The sequence below is a fragment of the Mytilus californianus genome, unplaced genomic scaffold, assembly GCF_021869535.1.
Source record: "Mytilus californianus isolate M0D057914Y unplaced genomic scaffold, xbMytCali1.0.p SCAF_13, whole genome shotgun sequence".
Taxonomy (NCBI): domain Eukaryota; kingdom Metazoa; phylum Mollusca; class Bivalvia; order Mytilida; family Mytilidae; genus Mytilus; species Mytilus californianus.
This window is the reverse complement of record NW_026262615.1, coordinates 25,152,447-25,171,837: the sequence shown is the minus strand read 5'-3', so window position 1 is coordinate 25,171,837 and position 19,391 is coordinate 25,152,447. Positions and strand designations below refer to the sequence as shown.

At 31.7% G+C, this 19,391-nt stretch overlaps 2 protein-coding genes across 6 annotated transcripts in view; one reads left to right on the top strand and one right to left on the bottom strand.

The window, feature by feature from the left end:
* LOC127723409 (glucose dehydrogenase [FAD, quinone]-like) overlaps nt 1-19,391 on the top strand; it is a 483,936-nt gene that overhangs the window by 174,306 nt on the left and 290,239 nt on the right. The window lies entirely within an intron of this gene.
* Nucleotides 9,635-19,391, bottom strand: part of LOC127723415 (C-type lectin domain family 4 member K-like) — a 134,153-nt gene continuing 124,396 nt past the window's right edge. Inside the window, exons 2-6 of the mRNA XM_052230045.1 lie at nt 16,750-16,857; nt 15,927-16,015; nt 11,717-11,810; nt 10,780-10,996; nt 9,635-9,991 (exon numbers count right to left, since the gene is read on the bottom strand). Coding sequence (XP_052086005.1) covers nt 9,982-9,991; nt 10,780-10,996; nt 11,717-11,810; nt 15,927-16,015; nt 16,750-16,759 — 420 coding nt within the window. The 5' untranslated portion in view covers nt 16,760-16,857 and the 3' untranslated portion in view covers nt 9,635-9,981. The remainder of the gene's footprint in view (nt 9,992-10,779; nt 10,997-11,716; nt 11,811-15,926; nt 16,016-16,749; nt 16,858-19,391) is intronic.

Genomic DNA, 19,391 nt, shown 5'->3' with positions numbered 1-19,391 from the left:
TATTTTGGTTATTTTACTTTTTATATGCTCTTGACTTGGGACACGTCACATTAAGAATATAGTGAGCTAAAACATGTTTGCGTGCGGTCAACCTTCCCCAGAATTTTCTCAGCAAAGCATAAGAAAAAAATACAAAAACACAATTAACAAATCTGAGAGAACTCTCGTTTACTGAAACCTAGTTTGAATCCAATTACAACAAATGAATAAATCATATTTTCTTAGACTAAAGCGTCAATCAGAACACATTCATAACTATATAGCAATACATATTTATTGGTGCCACTCAAAGAGCAGAATGTGCTTACTCTTCTACAGCACTTCATATCATCCTCTGCTGTTGTGGGGTTAGTGTTGCTTGCCTTTATTTTTATATGTAGTGGTTTGTAGACGATGTTCACTGTAATTTGTCATTTACTCGTGTTTGTTTTTATGCCCACCTAGCGGCATTATGTTTTTCAGTCTATGAGTTCGTTCGTCCGTTCGTCCGTCTGTCCCGCTTCAGGTTAAATGTTTTGGTCAAGGTAGTTTTTGATGAAGTTGGAGTCCAATCAAATTGAAACTTAGTACACATGTTTCCTATGATATGATCTTTATAATTCTAATGCCAAATTAGAGTTTTGACCCCAGATTCACGGTCCACTGAACATAGAAAATGATAGTGCGAGTGCGGCATCCGTGAACTATGGACACATTCTTGTTTTTTAATGTTTGTCATGTATTTTCTGGTCTCTTTTTGACTTACACGATTCTCCTTTTGATATCTGCTGTCTCTTTTTGATATTTACTTATGTTTTAATTAATTTATCAAAAATCCATTAATGTAAGTACCAATAAGATAAAAAGATCATATTAGGGTGTTTAATTGATACATTTGTTCAAGGATCAATGAGTTTACATTGCGAAACGCAAATCGAAGCAAAACAATTGATAAAACCTCTGTTATCTATTCATTTGGGTCATACTTGAAACTCTACACAAGTTACACATTTGCTTTATATCTTTTATCTAGATTTTATATTACCGATTTAAAAATCTCCTTCGTATTGTTTAGAACAAAGAAAGGAATATAGAAAAGAACTATGCACGCATGCACAAGACCAAAAGAAGTCATATCTATCTTTTAAATATATAAAAAGAGATAAGCATTTGCATTACCTAAAAAGTAAAATAACAAAAATACTGAACTCCAAAGAAAATTCAAAACGAAAAAAAAAACGAATGGAAAAGAACTGTCATATTCCTGACTTACCACAGGCATTTTCTTATATAGAAAAAAGTGGATTAAACCTAGTTTTATAGCTAGTAGAATATGCTTAATTACTGTGAAATTCATGTGATTGAGGCTCAAGTCACGTGAACAATTTCAGGCGAATTGCATGTGAAAGCTCGATCTACGTTCATCTCATGTGAAAATAGATGTATTGCACAATTTTGACCTTCCTCCAACTAATCGAAATTTCTCCGTAATTGGCCTGATGACTGATATTATCTTTTGTGGCTTCATAAAATTAGAAAAGAGAAATGTAATGTAATGATGGTCTATTGTAAAATACAATTATAATTGACAAACATAAATAAAACAAACAAACAAGGTTTTTGTAGTTTATATACATAAACTCATCATAGATACCTGGATTGAAATTTTGTATTTGTATATGTATAAATTTTTTGGTTATTAATGTTGATATTTGTATTACATATTTTTACATATATTTAGGCAGAGATAGATGGAAAAGACCACCAAAGACCACCATATAAATTTTTGACATAAATAGAAGGAGAAGACTTCCAACGAAACCACGAATTGAGAAGAGAAGAAAGGGAACTGTAAAAATATGTTAACCAAATTTGACAGTAAAGGTTTAAACTCCCAAGGACAATGTTGACCTATGCTGCATTCGGCCCCTAATGTCTTTTTTTGGTGATATACATCTCTTGTTTTCAAATGTCTAGGTTTATGCATTCTTAGCGGGGGGGGGGGGGGGGAATCAAGATAAGCTTTCGGACGTTTGAACTTTAGAAAGTGATACGTTTTCCCTATATTGGATACTAGTATACCTATGACAAAACGGTTTTGCTGCAATAAAACGTGTCATATCTTCGACTATCCGAAACAATGCAAATAACTTATATTTCCATTCAATACGTCAAACGAACATAAATCATCTATAAAGTAAAAACTCAACACCCTTATATGAGTATCAGCTCGCCAGGACAGCACAGAAATGTTCAATTTGCTGTCATTAACCGCTGCCATTACACATCCATACAATCTTCAATAGAAAAGTATTCTGATAAGTTGAAGAACAAAATCTTTACAGTAACAGGCAGCCAATGAAAATGTCTCTAGTACAAGTATTGTAAATTGCCTGCCGGATATTTTTCTTCTTTAGTTTCATGTTCCTAGAACAACTAATCAAAGTACTAGAAGTGTTGTGGTGAACAGAGGGTATTGTTATCATTACGCATCGGGTTTTTTTCTGTAGAATAAATGAACACCGAGTAGCATTTAAACATTTGTTTTTTAAAAATGGGTATATAAGCATCGCAATTTCAATTCTATGTTTATATTTATTTTGCTTCGGGTACAACAGTTCTCAGAGGGAAAATAAATAAGTATTAGCTTAAGTTGTTAGGAAATATCAAACAATATTATATATTTGTAATTTGAAAAAATTGTGTATATCTACGAACTTTGTATATGCAGGCATATAATTGTTCATGAATACGTTTTGATAAAGTGGTAAAATTTTTATGTGATAAGAACCTATTATCCAGAGAATTTCGTTGTTTGTTGGCTCTAATAAGTATTATTCCTTTATTGGTGTAGTATCAATCTAGCGATTAGTATTCACATTGGAATTGGTCAACATTTTATCATCTATGATATAGATAAGAAGATGTGGTATGAGTGCCAATGAGACAACTCTTCATCAAAGTCACAATGTGTAAAAAGTTAACAGTTATAGGTCAAAGTATGGCCTTAAAAACTGAGCCTTGGCTCACACCGAACAGCAAGCCTTTAATACCATAATATACCGTGAGGGTTTTGCTCATAGTCATACGGTGACATGCAATGAATCATATCTTTCCTCTTTGGCCTTCAATTGATAATTATCGTATTTGCAATCATACCATATCTGCCTATTGAAAATATACCCAAACTACTACTGTCAGGTAAGATACGTTCAATGAATAAAGAAATACATAATAATACAATATTATACCCATGCATGCCTTGTTTTATTTTGACAAAATAGTAAAATCTGATTTGAATTACCTTTATCATGTTTATCAGAATATTAGAAGCATAATTATAGTAACCGGTCACGTGTCACCTTATTTGGTGTATGCAATGACAAACCAACTTTATACTTGATCCAAATTGAATTGGTTGACTGATGCGTTGTGATTCTAATTCAACCCAATAGCGACATGTTTTCACGATCATAGATCATTAAATACACGAATAATTATAACATTAATGTTACCATTTTGTTTTGGACCAGATGTGCATTTCGACAATTGCAAATGTTGAAGAGCTGATAAAAACGAAATTGGACCAAAAGTAAAGCTAATCCCGAACAAGAAACGAGAGCTATGCATGAGGGAAATACATTTCTTAATAAGCATCTGATCTGTAAATTTAACAATAGAATCCCATTCACGATTTTTGACCTTTGAACAAGTGTAGATTCTCTTGGTGGGTGATGCATACATAGGAGGAAATGCTTGGCCTATTCCATTCTTTTCCTTGTTGAATTATTAATCACGCCATGTAAGTACATGAACTATTTAAAACTTTTTCCAAGTGACTTTCCACTTTTGTTTAATACGAACAAAATCAAATATCCTCAGAACAAGTATTTACAATTTGTTCATCAGGAAGTGTTTGTCTCTTTATTTTAGCTTCCTTAAAATCATACTAATAATCATTCAAGTAAAATTGTAAAGCAACAAGTGTATTCAGCGGTCATGAAAAAAAGGATAAAATATAAATATTTTCGTAATTCTTGCATAGCAGGAGACGCTTACATGTCAACGCACCAGGTCTTGCTCTTTTTGGATTTCTTGCGACTCTCTTTGTGTTTGTTTGATATCTTAATTCGTCTCTACATAATCAATTAACAAGATAAAAATAGCATTAAACTACTGTCGCCTTAATTGATCAGACAAGAAATATACCCTCGTGTTATAATCGAAAACTGTTAGTTCTTATCAGAAAATGTTTAATCAACAATGTATTTCTACATGCATAACGATGTAAAATTGCTATTTTAAAAATTTAATTGGCAACATATTCACTCAACTGAATCCTTGATTACCAGGATTCAACGTTATATTACTGAATGAGATTCACTTGACCGAGAATGACTTAAATAACTTGTTTGTAAATATAGCATGTTCTGTGATATGTGACAAACGTACAAAGAAGGAAAAAGAAAATAAAATCAACGACGAATAAACAAAGAAAATAGCAATTCAGCCATAAAAAAAAAACAAACAACAATATGTTTTTATAATTTGTGTAAAGACAGAAAAATAAAAAAAAAAATGGGACAAACAAAGAAAGTTAAAGAGCAATAGGAACTCAACCAAATCATGTAGGTGACAACACTGCTAAGGAAGGGTCAATGGCTCGTACTCTACTATGAACATTCGTCTCATTACTCATGTTAAAATCTGACAAACAGTCCTTATCATTGCTAACCATTTTTTATTGCACACGAGCCCAGTATGAACCATTCATGCTAGTTATTTGGTCTTTTGTGGAGAGTTGTCTATTGGCAATCATACCACATCTTCTTATTGTTATAGTAAGATTAATTAAATATCCGTGTCGCTGGTTTTTTGTTCAATAACAAGAATAGAAGTTCTGGGAAAATGTATTATAAAACCTTGACCGATTCCTTCATTTTAATTAATCAATAACTATCGTTGCAAGGTTAAATACATTGTTTGACATGTCAACAGTAGTGCTCACCGTATAAAGATCTCTGTAGTTGCGAAAATATTTTAACCCTGCTATCTAAATTATTCGTGATTTTTTAAATGATTTTCTTGTCAAGTTTTGTCTTGTTCTACCACTCTGCAGGTTTTTTTTATAAGAAAACGAATCACAGTGCAATGTAACTCGTGATAAACAGACGTAATGAACAAATACACAATGAGTCTAATATTCTAGAACGGATTTCCTCAATTTTTGCACAATTGTTAAGATTGTTAAAAGGGATAATTAAGGAAGTTGAAACATAGGAACGTAAACGTCCTGCTGAAATAAAATCTGCAATATTTATCCGGTAGAAATATCCGACTGATATTTAAACAAAGAGATGGAAAGTTACTTCATACAAGTGTTTACACATGTTACACATGTTGAAGTGTACATTAAAGAAATAAAATTACAACATCGATGTTTACGGCGAATTATAATTAAAAAAAAGTTTTTTGTTCGATGTAAATTGTCATAGAATATATGGTTTTGTTTTGTTTTTTTTATTTCAATTTACTGGATAGACATATATTAAATAGTATATGGCAAATACGTACATGACGTATCACAGAAGTGCAAAATAATTGCGTCATAAATAAAACATAAAGATCTTAGAAAAACATATGTAGAGAATTATAGCTTTTATAAATAATGAGAATAAGTTATCGCTTGATATCAACTTGAGTCATTTAACTTCAATACAATAATAAACTAGCCTTTGGCGTTTGTATTGTTACTGTCCGTTCAAAATTTCAATTATAATTGCGTCTTAAATATGTTTACAACAGTCCAGTTATGAGGGTTTGGTTGGGGGGTGGGGTGGGGTGGGGGGCTTCAATTCTATATTCTTTAATTGTGTAAACCATTTTTCTTTATTCATTATAAATGTTGCCTGTTATTCTCTATTCTTTATATTTTAACACAATATTTTTGCCCTTTAGTCTGCACTTTTTGCCCATTATTCTATATTTTGAAAACCCCATCCATACACTCAGCTATTGCTAAATTGGAGCATGATGGGATTATTCGTAAAGTTGGTATTTTGTATCATTTAAGTGTGTCGTTTATGTCATCATTGGTATCAATTACTTCTCTCTTTCAACTTTTTTATTATAGCGCCACGGATGAGTCTTATGTAGAAGAAACGCGCGTCTGACGTACACATTTTTAATCCTGGTATCTATGATGAGTTTAGTATTAACATGGTTCTTCGTGAAATAAACAAAACATTGCAACCTTAAATCAATAACACGTTGGCCTGGTTTAATCTACGTAGAAAACCATACGACCATAACTCAAAAATTATTGAGGCTCTACATATAAATCTTTATTTATCTATGATTGAAGATGTACAAATAACACATTTATACCAGTATAGTCGTTTGATTTGTAATTTGTACCGATTGAGTCCCTTTCCCGATTGTGACATTTTGACTGAGTGTGAATTATCATGGCGGGCATGCATGCGTAGTAGGAGATGCTTACCATGTGGACGCACCCAATCTCGTTCCTGTTTGGGTTCATGTGATTTCCCGTGTTTTTGTGTGTTACCTTGATTTACCTCTTCCTGATCGAGTTAAAAGATTTTAACATCGGTAAACTACTGTCGCCTTAATTTATTAAAAGTAAAAAGACGTAAGAACCGTATCACATACATGTGTTAACGTGCTGTTCCATTGACAAACATAATACTGTGGATTCAACATTATTCATGGGATACCAATTGTCGTGGATTTTGCTGTACAGGTGAGCCATGAACTTAAATGTTCAATTAAGTACAAATTTTCAATAGGCTTGGAAACAGACCTATGTAAACCAACTAAACTAAATATCCACGAAAATACACTTTCCTCTTACTCCACGAAAATTAGTGCCCACGAAAATGAATGAATCCACAGTATCAAATAAAATCATGTAAATACTAGATAGAAATATAAACATGTAAAGCTGCAGATTTGTTTGGGTCTTATATATTTCAATGTGCTAGAACTGGTACCAAAAGAACTGTCACCAGAGATAAGGCTAGACGCATGGAATGTATTTGACGTCTTTGAATAAAAACACACTATACAATGTATTTGCTGATTTATACATTTATAAAATTCCATTTATATATTAAGTGACACTAGATATTACATCAACACTTAAAAATAAATGGTGGCTTAAAGTATATAATTTATTAGAAATCAAACAGTTGATTTACTTATTTCTGCTGAAGAACATATTTAATCATCCTTTGCAACGCTTCAAGATAACATACTCCAAGTATTGAAGAGAACGGGTTAAAGTATTTGATGGGAATTTTTCCGCAACTATTAAATTTAAATCACATCTGTTAACAATATAAACAAGATGATGATAACAAAGACATTTGAGACAGTGACTCATAGCAATATATAGGCGGTTTAGAAATATCATCTCTTTCAATTGCAACTGTACTTCTCGTGGTATATTAGTAATGAGTGTTTCTTGTAACTTAGACTATTTACAGTGGCTTATATGACCCTGTCATTCAATGTCACTGCGTAATGTATACTTTTTCTGTTACTATTTATATCTTCTTTGTCACAGTTAATTCATCTATGATACCATATCACTCGTATACCTTTTATAAATTTCGAAATTATAAAGAAACTAAGGTTTCAACTCCCTCAGGCAAAGCTGACCATAGATGGACTTGGCTATTTTTAGGTCCTTTAAGTTATATAGCTCTTCAATTGTTTCATATCTTATACATCCTTGGCTTTCAAATATTCGTCTTTGATCGTTCCTGATAAAGGTAAATCCAGAAAAGCGCTTCGGTCGCATGAAATTTATAACGTGTTATTTTAATGTTTTTAAGAACATGATCCTGCAGTCTGAGCGTAACATTTTACGGTCATGCTTTATAACAAAACTACGCAAAAACAACTTATTCGACACATGTCTAAAAGAAATAGGTAAATAGAACAAGGAACAAAAATAGTACAAAATAACTACACTGATTTCTCAAGATTGCGAAATATAATCAAGCCTAACACAAGGTTTGTCCAAAACAAATCAGCAGTTCCTATTCACTAAAAAACATCCTTCGTTTTACTCCAGATAAAATGCCTTTATCATTCATACGATAATGTATTATATAAAAGACGATTTGCTAGTGTCTCACTTGTAGCCTCACTACATAACGAAATTAAAAAAAAAAAACACCAGTATTATTAAATTCTCAAACGCTCAAGCGATGATGAAGATTGAATGTAAACACGGTTTATTGAATCCAAAATAAAATAATAAACACAATAAATTAAAAACTAGAGCAAACGCAACGCAGTTTACTTTCGGAACAAAACTAGAAGATAACGCGGGTGGTTCTGGAAGATAAGCAGTTCCTACTTTTTGAATATTAGCAGTGATGTTACCCAAAGAATTTTAAAGGTTTGGTTGGTGTGTCACTACAGCAAACTGGATTGTGGAATCTATCCGTATTCATCTGTGACAAAGATATTCCATAATGTTCAACAAAATCATGATGGCGCCCGTAAATTTTTCGAATGAATGAGTTAAACTTTACCATTGTAAAATATCAGCCAATTTCTTCTTTGCAAACACTACCTCTCTATCAATGAAATTTTGATAGGAAATACTAGACCTGGAATTGCATAATAACTAGTGACATTTTCTCCATATTCGGGGACTGCTTGAATATTACACTGGTTTTGCAGGGGTTCGCGTAGCTCAGTCTTTGGTTTCTTTGTTGTGTTTTGTATATTGTTGTTTGTCTTTTGACCCTTTTTATTTCGTTTTTTGCCATGTCATTGTCAGTATTTGTTTTTTCGACTTATGAGTTTGAATGTCCCTTTGGTATCTTTTGCCTCTCTTTTGCTACCGAGAACTGGAAAAATCTAATCATCTTTTTTTAATTTGTCACAAAGTTATATTCTCATGCGTCCTTCATGTCAATTTCCAGATGTTAGTCAAGACATTTAGCAGACGTAGATGCGATCAACATAGTTATAGTACTTTGAAATTATTTAGTGAGAAGACTTTAAAGATGAAAAAATAATGTTAGCGTCTTTTTGTTTTATATTTATTAAAATATTTTCGTATTCGTAACAGTTCAATAGTGTTTAATAGTTGCAGACAGATTCTACTGATTCCCTCTAGGCTAAGAATTTTGACATTTTAGTAATGAAATTTTGCTACATAAGAAAATGCCTGTACCAAGTCAGGAATATGAATGTTGTTATTCATTCGTTTGATGTGTTTGCGCTTTTGATTTTGCCATTTGATTATGGACTTTCCGTTCTGAATTTTCCTTGGACTTTGGTATTTTTGTGATTTTACTTTTTGCTATGAAGGGATAACTGACAATATTCATTACCCTATCATATATCTAAGAGTACACGACGTTAAGAGATATTGATAATGTCATTTACATTTTAGAGGTTACGCCATAATGGGTAAACGGTGAAATGTTTTTTAAACCCAGCACATTTAGTTGATTTATTTGATGTACCACGAAAGCAGAAATGAATGATCCTAGAAATACACGACCATTTCTAAATAGACGTGAATCATTTAACAAATCAATCAGTTTCGTGTTTATAGTCTAATAATTAAGAACAAGTCTTATGCATTTATATATCATCGTAAATGCATAGAAGTTAAGAATGAAATTCAAGCTAAGTATTTCACTCTTCATTATATGAATCTTATTAATATATCGATGACCCTGCTAAATATTGAAAAAAGAAATGTCAGATTTAATAAAGCTTATCGCTTTGTCTGATTTTTGCTGCGAACACCAACGGAGGATAATATCTTGGGGATTTTTACTTTTTACTCTAACTTTTCCTATTCTGTTGTTTTTGTTACTTTTTGCGAAAAAAACATTGACTTGGGAGTTACGACATGCTTAGACAGAGGGTAAGTTCAGAATGATTTGATTTCAGAGTGTGTTTAAATATGTTAAAGTATCGTCGTCTGTGAATTCTTTGCTGCGACGATCACATCAATCTGAAAGAGACATTTATACATTAGTGTTATATACCATATTATACCAAAACATCTTTGTGTATACGAGTAACTTTATTATTCGAAAGTCAGAAGACCAGAATACTCTGGATTCATTTATTTTTGTGGGCACCAATTTTCGTGGATTGAGGAAAAATTGTATGTGCTTTTAAATTTTGGTTTTCCCAAAATATGCTTACAAGCCTATAGAAAATTTGTTTTTCGTTGAACATTTAAATTCGTGGTTCACCTTTACCCAAGAAATCCACGAAAATTGATATCCCACGAATAATAATGAATCAACAGTAGGTGATTTGTTTACACGCTGGGATTTTATAAAAAAAAACTGATAAGGAAGGTAAAGAAATAAATACAAGTAATTACTATTTTTGGACTAAAATCTTATAAAACCCAGCGATCGCGATCTATAACAAGAAAATCGAACAGATAATCGCTCACAGTGAAAAATGGATACAATACAATGTCTAGCATGTCTAGCGAACAAAACACATGTTTCTATAAAGTTCTAAGAAAACGGATAAACAAGCTACCCATTCATTACCATAAAAGGAATACATTATATGGAAAGTTGCACGTAAAGTTGACGAGACAAGATTTGATCGAAAACGTTTGTGAAATAACAACATGACTTGTACAAGTTTTCCCAATTCATATACTATTAAAAAAATATAACCTTGAGTATTTACTCGCTTTCATAGTCAAACCATAAAACTTCAAATGACCATATTTAATTTCCCAATATCTAAGCTAAGAACTTTACATATACTTACGGCTTTTCACATATGTACCTAAAACGGTTGGAACATCCAGCATCATTCCATTGGTAGTCAAGATCTCTATGAATATTCAAACAATGCTCGTTATCATCCTCATTGTTTGGTTCATATGAAGTACGTCTATGCCAATCAGTAACGGTGAACTTCTGTCCACTAGTTGCCCAGAACCAAACACCTTCTTCAGACTCATCTGATCCATCAAGCCAGAAATCTGACAAATATATATATAGAGAGAATTTTTAATAATAGCCAAAAGAAATATTAAATAAAAGATAGATGGGGCCTTTTATTTTTCAATCTAAAGAGCCATAAAACCCCATTGGACTAGCTTAATGAACGACTGCAAATCTTATTCTTAATTACTGACTTTTCACCTTTGAATTATATAATAAAATGTATGGGTCATGGGGCTTCTTTTGAAGCTACATGTTGGGCAAAACCGTCAGATTTTGTATAGATTATGCATGGAAAATCCAATTTTGTTTGATAAAAAAGAAAACTAAACTACAGACTTTTAAGATAGAATATGAGAAGGTAGCTCTTAAAATCTGCCTTTAGAAAATAAATAGAAAAATTTGGAGTCACTGTACTCGTTTTCTTGCTACAAAACAAGACAGGTAAATTCATAATACAATCTTTTACAAAAGTAACATTATGTGAGTTATCTTCCCTTATATGGCAAAGTTGGGGAAAAAATTGAATCAAACAAAAATATATTGTATTTGTAAGAAACAGTTGTAAAAATATGATAAAACACATACTTTTCATTTAGCTGAAAAATTTTACAAATGAATAACATTCTTCTCTCGAAATTTGCCCATTTCATGAAAGATCTATACCGATTATGTTCTGCTATTTAACAATCCAAGATGATGGAAGACACCCGCTTTACCCCAATAAAAAAGATAATTTTTTGGAGACAGACACGTACTTTTTCCATACTTTTCCGCATTTGTTTGAAGAAATTTAATCTCACTAATTGATGTTGCGTCTGCAAGCCTACTATTTTGCTCTAAACACTTTCTCTGAAAGAAAAAAAATGATATATGTATAATGAAAAAAGTTTTAAAATAAGGTAAATTATCAATCCACTAGTAAATTAGTCTTAGTCTTAAACAGCCACGGCAAAGGTCAGATTATATTAAACAGTATTTCGTTTTGTGTAAAATTAAGGTTTCTATAATAATATATCAGTCAACAGCACCTGGGTAAGATATTGTTTTATGGGTTTGTTTGCAAACTTTTGGCAACTGAAGTTTTTTATAAAAATAAATGCATAGCAGATAAAACACGTCGATTGTTTACTTTGTTTTTATTATTAGGTTTTTAAGGGACTTTTGGGAAGGTGGTGTTATTGGAATATCTTAAGTAGCTTTTGTTGGATTTAATCGCACCGTGTGTCAATAAATTGGTTCGACGGAGGTAACAGAATATGAGCACCTGAACTTATCACGTTCAGTAAGGGACTTATTAACATATGCATTATGCATGCAAATTTGTCTGCCATAGTTTTAACACAAAAATTCCCGCAAAATAGTGCATCACAAATTAAAACATTTTACGTCATAATTAAAAAAAATGATTGTTGAATGACGTCAGAAGATTATTCAGAGGCATATATAGGGTCATTCCGAGATAATTCAGCTTAATACCCAAAAAGGTTAAAAACGTCTATAAGACCCGTACTGAGAATACGTCTCTTATGTTCGATGTATAAGTGTTCGGTTGCTTCTTTTTTGGAATTTGGATGTTAAATCCGATGACCTGGTAAAAGAATCCTTGCAAAATTACTTTGAAGAATCCGTTGGTAGCATATTACAAGGCAAATGTCTTTCCCTGAGCTACATTCCATTTATTGCAAGTATAAGTCATTAATGTGTGTCGAGCCCAATTAGTTTCCCCTTGAGTATGTACTGATTGTTCTCTTATATTGTAGATGCATATCAAAATTACCGATTGATTATTTGGAAACACAAATCACCCAGCCAATTTGAAAACATGGCAGTTCAGTGATAAATGTTTGAATTAGGTATTTGATCTTTGATGATGTTGTGTATTTTGAACATCGTATTACACACAAAAACGTCATTCATTAATAAAAAATATCGTTGCCACTTTTTAAACTTTATAGAAGACATATCCAAAAGTGTCAGGCAATGGGATGAAGATCACTTTTAAGTATCATTAATCATTAAAATATAAAAACAGAAGCACGTTAAATACGTTAATTTTTAGCATAAAGACATATTTTGTTTTGTGTATATCAGATTTGTCTTAATTGAAATTAAAATACAATTATGTTATGAAAATTTCAAGTAAAATATTGTTTTTTATTTTGGTGTTCTGCATTACATGTTCATCGGACAGCTTGCGAACGTTGTCCTTTGTGTTTGTTGATTTTCTAAAGAATTTGTGACATATGATGTTGTGTGTTATATTTCTGTTTTATAAAACTATAAGTCAATATCTAAATTTAAAACACAGCTCATTTCAAGACTTCTAATTATAATTAAAAAAAGATTATTCAATAAATATCCATAAGTATTTTGTATGCAATTTAGCAATTACATAGATGAATAAGTATATTTTCAAGTAGCATTTATAAAATTCATGTAGATATTTCACTGTGGCATTACCAATATAAAAATGTAAACATTGTTTTTACTGCCGGATTAAACCGATTTATTTCAAGTTGTTATGTGTCACATATTGTATGTTACTGCATAATGTTTTATTTTGGAGCAATTTGATTTCAACAAAAGATCATATAATTGAAAGTTTTAAAAATATAATCCAATCAAAATGAGTCGAAAATCTTTTTAAATAATATTTCTTGTTTATTTTTCTTTATTGATAGTTTTCACAAAACGAGTTTGACTCTGTTTTGATGCCACTCCCTGTGTTTTAGACTCTTTTTTGCAATCGCAAACTAGTAACAGGCCATGATGAATCGAGGGAAAAAATGCATATTTACAAAGACATTTCTTTTAATTTAGATGTTTATCTTTTAATGGAATCAACCCTTTAGAAAGAATCGACTAAGCTTTTAATCATCTCAAGCATCGTTGTTGTATTTGCTAAACGTTTGCTTTCATTTATGCTATCATTACACGAGGGATCATCTTTCCAAAAAACGGGCCAGAACAGCAAATATGATTTTAGAATCGCCGATGGCTAATACAAACTTTACATTTTTGTATGCTGTACACAAATTTCCTTTAACTTTCAGGTCATACAGCTTCTCACGTACTCACGTACTTATTCATCCTCGGCTTTCAATATTTAGGTTTTATCGTTCTTGATGAAGGTTATTCAAGACTATCAATTAAAAAGCACGGAATTTATAAGGTATCATTTTTATTTACAATGGGCATTGTATTATTCTAAGATTGATTGGTTATATACCTAATTTGAAACAAAGCTAATCAAATCTTCTTCGACATTTTTAATGAAAGATCTATGTGTTTTGGGAATAACGTTACCATTATTACAGTCTTGGATGGCATTTCATTATAAAAGTTATGTACTTTGAGCTTGCTTTAAGACACCGAGCCCTCTCTAATATATATGTCTTTACGTCTTTTTTTAAATGTGGGAATATTGTTTAGAATCACTATAAAACATCCATTTTAGACACTAAAACACCCTTCCTAGCTATAAAACCAGGTTTAATCCACCATTTTCTACATGAGGAAATGCCTGTACCAAGTCAGGAATAGAACAGTTGTTTTCCATTCGTTTGATGTGTTTGAGCTTTTGCCATTTGATAAGGGATATTTCGTTTGGAATTTTCCTTGGAGCTCGGTATTTTTGTTATTTTACTTTGTAGACCGATTTCACTTGTGTCTTTTCGGAGTTAAATATAATAAATAAGGAGTTGTGGTACGACTGCCAAATGAGGCAACTGTCCAACAGAGAGGTGGATTTAAACAATGATAAGTCACCACACGGCCTTCAACAATGAGCAAAACCCATGTCGTATATTCAGCTATAAAAAGGCCCGATTTGACACAATTTCAAACAATTCAAAGAACAAACCAACGGCAAAACAATACACGAAAAACAGATATAACCGACAGCAGCCAACGTCAACCACTAAAATTCAGTTTCCTTACTTTGGACAGTCACATACATAGTGTGGCGGGGTTAAACATGTTTGTGAGCACACAACCCCCGATCTAACCAGGGACACTGGTGAAACAGTTGTTGCAGTTACTAAACGCTAGTTCAAAGTACAAAAAATCAAGCTCTTTTAAATCCAACAGATTAAGCGTAAAACCGTCAAAAACAGTCTGAGAAAGAATGAACTTGTGAAATGTCAAAATTTCGAATACATAATATCGATTGGATAAATGACCATAACATTTCATAGATGATTTCTAATTTTTCAAAAATAAAATTAATGTTAGTAGCGATAAAAACAATCTTTAATGAGTTTACTACGATGTCAAATTGATATCCTTTAAGAACATGTGTTTTGAAGGATCAATACGTTTACATGGATCGTATTTAAATTTATGGGCGTAATAAACAACATTACCATAAAATATTGGATGTGATAACCCATTTTTTTTAAAAGAAACCTACAAACTTCACAATGAAATCTGTGTATCTATGAAAGAATTTAGTACACATTTTAGGTAATTTGTGGTAACGAAATCAAAGACTAATAAGTTACCAGTTATACATAGATCACGTTTATTGCAATTAAAACTAAAATTGATATCCATTAATAAAGCGAAAAATAAAAGAATATTTTGTTTCATTTTCATTTTATATTTGTTTACACTTTTGTGTGATGCCTTTGTAAAACATTGTCGCTAGGGGCGTCTAAATTGGCAATAAAGAATTTGTTTGAATGTTTGTCTGTTTGCTTATCGCTGAACATCTATGATGACAACGAGATGTTTATTTTCCAGAAGTGGATATCTTATAGCTTATTCATTGGCATTGTCCATTCAATATTTCTTACCAAAAAAACCCATGGCAGCCAACAACCTTAAGTAGCATTATCGCTTAAAGAAGAAGTTATGAATGCAGATGTGCACTAAACCTTCAGGAATTGTTTCCCATGAAAATGTGAAAATTATGGATTAAAAATTGTTGCTTGTAAATAATCAATGTAAATGAATGTTTACTACCTTGGCATCAAACCAAGTTGCAGAGGTAGTACTGAAGTAGTAACAGTTGTTTGCATCCCTTTTCCAACCATCTTTACATGACATTTGTACTGTAAAATACACTTTATTAACAATAAAAAAATGTTACACGTGCATAAAGCATATGTGTGTTCACAAGATCGGACAAAAATGTAATGATTGTTTTGGAGACCTTCATAAAAACTTATCAACAGGAATAACAGTATTTTAACGTTACAGGATTTTTTTTAAATCAAGATGAAGCAGGAAACTTCCAGAGCAACACAATGTGGTTTGTGTTACTCAATATTACTTTTTTTGTGTTCTGTAGGTCTATGTTTTCTGTTCGTTCTTACTTTTTGTCCTTGTTCATGAGTTAATTGTCTTTCTCGATTATGGTATTTATTAGCTACATAGTATTTGTTGTCATTTTGAGGTTTAACTTAAGAACAACAAAACACCGGATATTCTCGAAATTTAACAAGCACATAACTTTTCAGTGGTACTCTTTAACAGACGCTTATATCTGTCTTTATAATTCGCAGATAGGGTATGACATTTATGTAATGATTAATTTTTTATCAATTTATGAAATGCACGAGGCATTTTTTAACATGCGTATTTGTCACTTATCACTTTTACCTTGTTCTTCATATAATATAAAGTATGACCTTTTGCTATGAATAATTTGCAACATTGTATTATTTGACTAAATTGTCTGTAATCGGACGTTTTTTTTCTTCTTAAATCTCAGATAATTTTTAATCAATATGAAATTTCTTAATGAATATATGTTCAATGGTAGAATATTTCAAACGTTAAAAACCTTGACACATGTATCCAATATATTCAGGCAGACAGGAACAATTATAACTGCTTCCGGTCGTTGTGCATATTCCACCATTCAAACAAGGTGAACTGCTGCATGAAGTGTCTAAAACATGATAGTGAAGACATAATGTCAAAACATAAATAGTTGTTGCGAACTGTCTTAACTGTAATTTGCGATTGAAGTTTTAGAGCTGGAACTAGTGGTGTTCATTTCTATATGATTAACGTAAATTAATGTTTACTACCCTCAGGTTAACCTACATTTTGTAGAGACTGGTGACGTAGTTACAGTTGCATTAACAATGCGTAAAGCATCCTTAAACCATAGTGAAAATAGTGAAATTTGAACTGTAAAATGACCTTCATTAACCACATCAAAACATGCACGGGCAGTGATGAAAAGATATAAGACAAATGTCTTTTTACAAAACGAAGTAATTTTGAAACGTATTATCCCTAGATATATACCTAGGGAAAACGGTTAACTGTGTATAACGTTAACGAATTTAAAACAAAATTGGCAAAAACACTGGCGTCACTTGCGAAGTATAAACTGTCGATTTATCCCGTTCAGGCCCTGTCTTGAGGGGTATATGTTACTAAATTTTCGTTTTCTGCAAAGTGTTTTTCTTTTTCGAGTTATTTGTCTCTCTGGGTCCTTTTTCATTTGAATATTGTTGTAAAAAGGTATATCAATTTTACAAATACCTTATTTTCACCATTATATTCGCAACTACTTTCAAAATCTAATATACATATGTTATTCCAGAAATTCAGACAACTCAAAAATAAAGTTTACAGCCTTAATACCTGAATTGAATTATAGAATAAGATAAAGAATCTGTATTTTTTGTGCGTTAATTCTTACGTGCAACGTGAACACTGGGTATCACAAATCATAAGCCCGGAATCTTTGCCAAGTTCTGAATTTCGATAAAAAAACATGAACTATACGATATAAAGATATAAAAGTGCCATTATATGATTAAGGTATGTGAAAGTTTCAATACATTCTAAAAGTGGGTTTAGGAGGAGTTGGGGAACCGGTGTTTTCGTAGATAAAACAATACTAGAGACCAAAACATGTTTTGAGAGAAAACAAAAACTAAATCAGGTTAGAAAAAACCCAGAATACTTTAAATAATTCTAATGTGTTGTTGAAAATACAAAGTTAGTACGACCAGATAAACAATGACGAAGTCCTTGATTTGTATAGGGAAACCCCCCAAAAAGTTCAGATCAAAATCAAAATAAAAGATATAAATTATTCCAATGCAAATTAAATTCTATTTTGTGTAGTTCCTTCCGAAAATATGTAAATTATACATTTTAGAAATTGAAAAAAATGCTCAGAATCTTTTGTTTTTATGTGCAATCTCAAGTACATCTCAAAAACAAACTTTGCAATAAATACATAGATTGCAGAGGATACTACATCATGGTATTTCTGATGAAGTGCATTTCAAAAATTCAAATCTTTACCTCCTATGCAAAGGCCAACGTGAGGATTTACTCAGTGAGGCAAAACGTCCCTGCTGCATACTGATTTTTTGTTACTTCATGTGATGGATACCATTATTTTTCGTAATAGCTTTTAACACTTGTTCAATGTCTGCTTCGTGTCGAGCAGAGATAAGGATCGAAGCTTTTTTTTCAAATTCTCACAAAAGACGCAGCACTGAGAGAAAGGCGTACTAATTCAGGTTTGTATTGCGTTTTGTAAAGAAAATCAGTTATAAGTATATGCGGAAAAAACTTATTATTTTGTTTTATAAGAATGAAAAGATGACAAAAACATTTCTTAAAAACGCAGACCAATTTAATGAATAACGCTGTTAGGTTGAAATGGCAGTGTCTATAGGATTCTAGATCTACGCTGGTAGTTTTAATATATGTAAATAGTTCAAAGTGTATCTGTCTAGTTTTTACTCTTATAAATGATTATTTAAAGCACATCATTTCATCATGCTAGCCTACAAATTTATAACATGCATGACGAACATACCTGATTTGTCAATATATTCTGTAATGTTATCCTCAGACCTTCGCCTTTCAAACTCTTCTAACTTGTCGACACCATTCCTCAGTTTTTCTATTGTTTCATTAAATGAAGACCAAAGGTGATCAATATCCGTGTTAGTAACATTCAATGCTCGTTGATGCTTGTTAGTGTTTTCGTGTAACACGTTGATTTCGCATGAAAATTGCCGCCTTTTGTTTTCAAGTTCATTTTTTAGATACTGATTTTCTCTTTTAAGTAATAAAATTTCGTTTTCGTTACTAAATACCCTTTTAAGAAGCTCATGCATATCGTCTTTCAAACCATTAATGTCTGATTGTATGAATGTGATTCCCGTCTCCTTTTTGTCCGCCTCCACAGAAATTTGTTTAAGAGCGTCCTTGAAACTTTCGCACGTACTGAGAACACTTAAAATTATTATCAAAGTTATGTTGATGATAAAACCAATACATTGAAATGGTTCTGTTTCTGCAAATAGCTTTATAAAAGTAAAATATAGATTTCTGATTACCATGGTTACACTACATCCAGTAGAAGTTTGTAAGATGCTATAATTACGAACAATATACCATTTTATTTTATTATTTGTAAATTTAATGGATTATAATTAGCAAACT